The 7500-nt window shown below is 52.0% G+C and overlaps 1 protein-coding gene across 1 annotated transcript in view; it reads left to right on the top strand.

Annotated features, from left to right (window-relative positions):
- The window catches only part of LOC119779511 (inverted formin-2-like), a 30166-nt gene extending 23453 nt beyond the window's left edge, over positions 1–6713 (top strand). The window contains 10 exon segments of the mRNA XM_038279171.1: positions 3000–3085; positions 3176–3276; positions 3359–3429; positions 3538–3645; positions 3720–3790; positions 5118–5238; positions 5320–5484; positions 5555–5639; positions 5717–5839; positions 6088–6713. Coding sequence (XP_038135099.1) covers positions 3000–3085; positions 3176–3276; positions 3359–3429; positions 3538–3645; positions 3720–3790; positions 5118–5238; positions 5320–5484; positions 5555–5639; positions 5717–5839; positions 6088–6713 — 1557 coding nt within the window.
- The last annotated feature ends 787 nt before the right edge of the window (positions 6714–7500 follow it).

Below are 7500 nucleotides of genomic sequence, written 5' to 3'. Positions count from 1 at the left end.
TCCTGAGAATATAAATGCATTAAAATCCCTTCAGTTTTTCTCCAAAGCCAGGCCAACAATTCCCTCTAACGATCCCCCTTTCAGAGACATAGACAGGTATGGGGCATTGCAAGCTAACAAAGAAGCCAAGCGACCCCCATTCCAAAGGGGGGGACCCGTTCATCCGTTTCTATTAGCATGTTTTCTAAACATGCTAATTAGGTGAGTCCTCAGGTAACTCGCTACCTGAGGACGGATCAGCCAACGACGGCTGCAGTCAAACGTTTCTTTGTCAAATGATCGTTTTATCCTAGTGGGCCTCAGCAGATGGCCGCTCACACTGAGCCTGGTTCTGCTGGAGGTTTCTTCCTGTTCAAAGGGAGTTTTTCCTCTCCACTGTCGCTACAAGCATGCTTAGTGTGAGGGATTGCTGAAGAGTCAATGAGTCGATGCAATCAGCTGGTTTTCCGTAGATAGAAAACTTTGAATCAATCTGACTGAATGATCTGGTGAACTGGAAAGTGACCTGAGATGACATGATGTGAATTGGAGCTATAGAAATAAACTGAATAGAAAACCAGAAGGAGATGTTTCTAATATACAAAGAAAAGGAAGACAAATCAGATCATCATCATTCCAGTGATTCTCATTAAACGCTGATAAACCTGTTTAGATTCCTTCATTAACTCAGGTCTGGCCTCTATGTTCCTGTGCTGGCAGTGATTGGTCGGCTGCAGGCAGCTGCTTGCAGTGATTGGTCGGCTGCAGGCAGCAGCTTGCAGTGATTGGCCGGCTGCAGGCAGCAGCTTGCAGTGATTGGTCGGCTGCAGGCAGCAGCTTGCAGTGATTGGTCGGCTGCAGGCAGCAGCTTGCAGTGATTGGCCGGCTGCAGGCAGCAGCTTGCAGTGATTGGTCGGCTGCAGGCAGCAGCTTGCAGTGATTGGTCGGCTGCAGGCAGCAGCTTGCAGTGATTGGTCGGCTGCAGGCAGCTGCTTGCAGTGATTGGTCGGCTGCAGGCAGCAGCTTGCAGTGATTGGTCGGCTGCAGGCAGCAGCTTGCAGTGATTGGCCGGCTGCAGGCAGCAGCTTGCAGTGATTGGTCGGCTGCAGGCAGCAGCTTGCAGTGATTGGTCGGCTGCAGGCAGCAGCTTGCAGTGATTGGCCGGCTGCAGGCAGCAGCTTGCAGTGATTGGTCGGCTGCAGGCAGCAGCTTGCAGTGATTGGCCGGCTGCAGGCAGCAGCTTGCAGTGATTGGCCGGCTGCAGGCAGCAGCTTGCAGCGATTGGCCGGCTGCAGGCAGCTGCTTGCAGCGATTGGCCGGCTGCAGGCAGCTCCATGCAGTGATTGGTCGGCTGCAGGCAGCAGCTTGCAGTGATTGGCCGGCTGCAGGCAGCAGCTTGCAGTGATTGGCCGGCTGCAGGCAGCAGCTGGCAGTGATTGGCCGGCTGCAGGCAGCAGCTTGCAGTGATTGGCCGGCTGCAGGCAGCAGCTGGCAGTGATTGGCCGGCTGCAGGCAGCAGCTTGCAGTGATTGGCCGGCTGCAGGCAGCTGCTGGCAGTGATTGGCCGGCTGCAGGCAGCTGCTGGCAGTGATTGGCCGGCTGCAGGCTGCAGCTTGCAGTGATTGGCCGGCTGCAGGCAGCAGCTTGCAGTGATTGGCCGGCTGCAGGCAGCAGCTTGCAGTGATTGGCCGGCTGCAGGCAGCAGCTTGCAGTGATTGGCCGGCTGCAGGCAGCAGCTGGCAGTGATTGGCCGGCTGCAGGCAGCAGCTTGCAGTGATTGGCCGGCTGCAGGCAGCTGCTGGCAGTGATTGGCCGGCTGCAGGCAGCTGCTGGCAGTGATTGGCCGGCTGCAGGCAGCTGCTGGCAGTGATTGGCCGGCTGCAGGCTGCAGCTTGCAGTGATTGGCCGGCTGCAGGCAGCAGCTTGCAGTGATTGGCCGGCTGCAGGCAGCAGCTTGCAGTGATTGGCCGGCTGCAGGCAGCAGCTGGCAGTGATTGGCCGGCTGCAGGCAGCAGCTTGCAGTGATTGGCCGGCTGCAGGCAGCTGCTGGCAGTGATTGGCCGGCTGCAGGCAGCTGCTTGCAGTGATTGGCCGGCTGCAGGCAGCTGCTGGCAGTGATTGGCCGGCTGCAGGCAGCAGCTGGCAGTGATTGGCCGGCTGCAGGCAGCAGCTTGCAGTGATTGGCCGGCTGCAGGCAGCTGCTGGCAGTGATTGGCCGGCTGCAGGCAGCAGCTTGCAGTGATTGGCCGGCTGCAGGCTGCAGCTTGCAGTGATTGGCCGGCTGCAGGCAGCAGCTTGCAGTGATTGGCCGGCTGCAGGCTGCAGCTTGCTGTGATTGTCCGGCTGCAGGCTGCAGCTTGCAGTGATTGGCCGGCTGCAGGCAGCAGCTTGCAGTGATTGGCCGGCTGCAGGCTGCAGCTTGCAGTGATTGGCCGGCTGCAGGCTGCAGCTTGCAGTGATTGGCCGGCTGCAGGCTGCAGCTTGCTGTGATTGTCCGGCTGGAGGCAGCTGCTGGCAGTGATTGGCTGGCTGCAGGCAGCTGCTGGCAGTGATTGGCCGGCTGCAGGCAGCTGCTGGCAGTGATTGGCCGGCTGCAGGCAGCAGCTTGCAGTGATTGGCCGGCTGCAGGCAGCTGCTGGCAGTGATTGGCCGGCTGCAGGCTGCAGCTTGCAGTGATTGGCCGGCTGCAGGCTGCAGCTTGCTGTGATTGTCCAGCTGGAGGCAGTTGCTGGCAGTGATTGTCCGGCTGGAGGCAGCTGCTGGCAGTGATTGTCCGGCTGCAGGCAGCTGCTTGCTGTGATTGACCGGCTGCAGGCAGCTGTCTCGGCTGCTTTCTCACCTAAAAACATCTGAGAGGATCTCAGAAAGCGAGGCCTCCCTCCAACGTTCTGCCATTGATCACTAGAGGGCAGCAGAACAGGCCGTTCCTCCCATCATGCATCAGAGGCGCTTGTTTGTTCTGAAGCCTGAAGCATGGCTCTTATTCTGGGTCCTGATCGTCTCTCTTACCTCATCCTCAGATAGAGAACCTGAAGAGCCACCAGGCTGACAGAGGGAAGCTTGCCTCAGTGGACCAGTTCTACCTGCAGCTGCTGGATGTGCCCAGGTGAGACCACAGCGCCACCTGCTGGCTGCTGCAGAGACCATGACAGGACGATTGACATGCAGACCGTGCTGATACCTGTGTGTGTGGCAGCTACGGGCTAAGGATCGAGTGCATGTTGCTGATGGAAGAGAGCAGCTGTTCGCTGGAGACACTGAGAGCCAAAGCGGAGCTGCTGGACCGAGCCTGTCAGAGTCAGTATCGGCGCCCCCTGGTGGTGATGGAAGCCCGCGGCTGCAGCCCACACATGTTCACTGTTATGGTTTGTGTGTTCAGGTGTGAGGGAGAGCACCCGGCTGCCCAGCTTCTGCAAACTCATCCTCAGTGTTGGAAACTTCCTCAACTATGTGAGTCTCTGGAGTCCAGAACCCGCCTGGATTCACATCCCAGCTCTGCTCCTGACCTCCGCCTGCGCCGCTTTCCTGCCGTGGTCATGATGTCTGTCTCTGTCTCAGGGGACGCACACGGGGAACGCGGACGGCTTCAAAATTGGGACGCTGCTCCGACTGACGGAAACTAAGGCCAACAAGTCCAGAATTACGCTGCTGCACCACATCCTGGAGGTATGAGCAGAAGGTGCAACCAGGCTGGCCCAGCCCACATCTGACATGAGCTGACAGATTAGTTTGATCCACAGGAGGTGGAGGAGGACTATCCTGACCTGCTGAACCTGCCTGATGACCTTCTGATCTGTGAAAAGGCTGCTGGGTAAGCGGAGCAGTTCCTGAAAGAATCCGATAATTCGTTAAGTTGACTTTAATGAACATTTCTGTCTCTGGACTGATGTGGAAACAAGCTTTAAGTTAAAATATCACAATATAACAGGGTTGTTGATCAAGGAGTTGCTGAAGTAGCAGAGGAGCATCTAGCAGCTCATGAGCAGGAGAGAACCCAGCTCATTTCACCATGATTGGAGCCTCCCTAATGTGCAGCAGGAGGTTTTCCATAAAGGAGGAGCAGAGATAGAGAAGGCTGTCGCCCCTCTGAGCTTCCTCTGAAACCTCGGCTCCTGCAGGAGCTGCTGACCTCAGGGCCGAGGAGGGAAGCTCAGAGAGGGGGGATGGAGGAAGGTTATTTAAGCAGTCCAGGTCTACGGAGGAGTCAGTAGGTCCAAGCTCCATAACCTCAGGTTTCTTTTCGTTGAAAGGGCCATCCAGGCTTTAATCTAAACCGCTCAATAAGGTATTTTTAGTCGGTTTTAGTCAGTTTTATGTTTCAGTTTATAAAACAGCTAATCTTTACATGTTTGAATAAAAGTTGTGAAAATAGCAGATCTAGTTGAACACATCCTATTGGTTAATATAGCAGACAGACAAAATGTCCAATAAAGGAACCATTTTAGAGGTTTCCATCCCAAAGCAAACACTTCCTGATCTGCTATGAATTCTGCAGTAAACACAGAAAATTCATAGAGTCCGATAATACAGAGCGAACCTCCATAATTACCTTGTAATTCCATGGAAACCCAGACCTAAATTTCAACAATATATTAACTAAAATGTTAAAATATTGAAATGTATAGAAACGAGAACAATGAAAGAGAAATATTCAAAGATCTATGAACCTTTTCATCTGGAAATTTATCCAGAAATAAACCGAATTCAATGAAATATTTGCTTTGGAAATAATTTAGGGATTCATTTTGGTAGAAATGAATGAATTTTTGCATCCATCCAACCACATCTATTTTATTAAGTACGGTAGCGAGAGCAGGAAGAGCCGTACTGCTGAGAGCGAACCATCAGAGTGGAGCGCAGACTCTGAGCTAAGCTACGCAAAGATGCATTTCTGCACAAGCTCAGCTGGAGGAGCAGAGTTAGCAGCACCGGACCTGCTTTCCGTGGGAAAATACTAATGTTTTATTGTTCAGGGCTTTAATGATTAAAGTATTTCCAGCAGTGAAAGGTCCGGTTCTGATGCTCTGATTCTCCGTCCCTCCATCTTCTGGCTGGACAGACAGACAGACTTTCATGTAGAACCTGGAAGTAACTTCTTCTCTGAGTCGATCATCGTTTCTCTTCCTCCGATTCTCCAGTGTGAACATGGAGGTCTTGAAGTCTGAAGCTGGATCTCTGAACCAACGGCTCCAAAACTCCAAGAAGAAAGTTTCCTGTTCCTCCGAGGACCTGAAGGAGCAGTACCTTTTGGACATCCAGGTGATTCTGCAGGCTCCGCCCCCTTAGAGCCTCACCTGCTACTGAACAGAAACGCATCAGAACCGTTTCCTTGTCCTGCAGGAGAACCTGCGGTCCTGTGAGCAGCTGCAGCAGGTCCTGTCTGTGGTTGAGGAGCGCAGGCAGGACCTGGCCGACTACCTGTGTGAGGACATCAGCAGCTTCTCCCTGGATGAACTCTTCGGGACCATTAGGACCTTCAGAGGACTGTTCCTCCAAGCTCTCAAGGTGAGCAGCCAATCACAGAAGCTCCAGACTCCTGAGGACGGTTTAACCTAGCAGTGTTCTCCTCTGACAGGAGAATGAAAGCCGCAGAGAGCGGGAAAGGAAGAGGAAGCAGACAGAAGAGAAGAACCTGAAAGGAGAGTCTAACAACAAGAAAGGTGAGTTCCACCTGAGAGAATGCCTGGACCAATCAGAGACCAGGGTCTGTCTGCAGGTGAACGATGTTTGTTTCCAGTCAGGAAGGAGGTGAACCAGAAGGACGAAGGCTGCATCATTGATAACCTGCTGGCGGAGATCAGGAAGGGCCACACCCTGAGGAAGACCAGAACCCGGTCCCAACGGGGCAGCAGAGACCGAGGTGAGACTAGCAGGTAGAAGATATGGAGCCAGATGTTCACATGGTCTGACCTTAACTCAGGCCAATATTTTCTGATAATATTGCTGATTTTAAGCTCAGGATTTTAACTGTTGCCACTCTAACCCGACTGTGGCATCAAAATTTGACCTGATTTTTTTCCTTAACAGTAAAATTCTGACACACCTTAAAATCGCATCTTCACTAGTTCTGGGGTTCAGATCTGAACTGATCATCTCATTGTTTTTCAGTGCGTCATGCAACCATGCGAAGGACGAAGGCCTTGGATGAGCCGGATACCTTGGTTTCCGGCCAATCACTGATGACCTCTGGAATGGCCCCCATCAGAGAAGCTCCGCCTTCCAATCCAGAATACTCTACCCATTCAGGGCAGCTGTCCGAGGCAGCTCTCTGCTCTGCTTCCTCTGAAACCAACCTAACTGTGGAGGCATCTGAAACACAGGAGATCCCTGAAGCTTCTTACTCTGAACCGGGACCTGATACCGGATTAGCTGGGGCTCCTGAAGAAACCCTAGAGATCCAGAACCTGCAAAAACCTGCTACCACTAAAGCTGCTGATGCTGCAGAGAAGATCCACAGCGACATTTTAGAGTCTTTGGGGGACTCTGGTGTGGACGGTGAAACCCGAAGTCCCAGAGGATTTGAGGAAATTCAGCCAAACTCTCAGGGTCCAGCACCAAGCCGAGAGCCAGATGAAGGGTTGGACTTTGAGTTCATCACTTCATCAGAAGTGAGAGGAATCAGACCTGAAAACAGCAAGGATCCAAATGCGAAACCTGGAAGATCATCAAAGAGGACCAAGAACCGTTCAGCAGGTACAGAAAACACTCAGCAGAGAACAGGAGATGTTAGCTAAAAAACAACATTAAAGATGGTCTTAGAATCTCTAGAATCGAGCTTGAGTTTTGTTCTCTTTTGGCATGGTAGATGGTAACTGACACCCACATTAGATGGTAACTGACACGCACATTAGATGGTAACTGACACCAAGATTAGATGGTAACTGACACCCACATTAGATGGTAACTGACACCCACATTAGATGGTAACTGACACCCACATTAGATGGTAACTGACACCCACATTAGATGGTAACTGACACCCACATTAGATGGTAACTGACACGCACATTAGATGGTAACTGACACCCACATTAGATGGTAACTGACACCAAGATTAGATGGTAACTGACACGCACATTAGATGGCAACTGACACCAAGATTAGATGGTAACTGACACGCACATTAGATGGTAACTGACACGCACATTAGATGGTAACTGACACCCACATTAGATGGTAACTGACACCCACATTAGATGGTAACTGACACGCACATTAGATGGTAACTGACACCAAGATTAGATGGTAACTGACACCAAGATTAGATGGTAACTGACACGCACATTAGATGGTAACTGACACCACATTAGATGGTAACTGACACCAAGATTAGATGGTAACTGACACCAAGATTAGATGGTAACTGACACCAAGATTAGATGGTAACTGACACCAAGATTAGATGGTAACTGACACGCACATTAGATGGTAACTGACACCCACATTAGATGGTAACTGACACCCACATTAGATGGTAACTGACACCAACATTAGATGGTAACTGACACCACATTAGATGGT

The sequence above is a fragment of the Cyprinodon tularosa genome, unplaced genomic scaffold (assembly GCF_016077235.1).
Source record: "Cyprinodon tularosa strain WSP-4 unplaced genomic scaffold, ASM1607723v1 ctg1489, whole genome shotgun sequence".
NCBI lineage: Eukaryota > Metazoa > Chordata > Actinopteri > Cyprinodontiformes > Cyprinodontidae > Cyprinodon > Cyprinodon tularosa.
The sequence above is the reverse complement of the archived record's forward strand: the minus strand, read 5'-3'. Positions and strand labels throughout refer to the sequence as shown.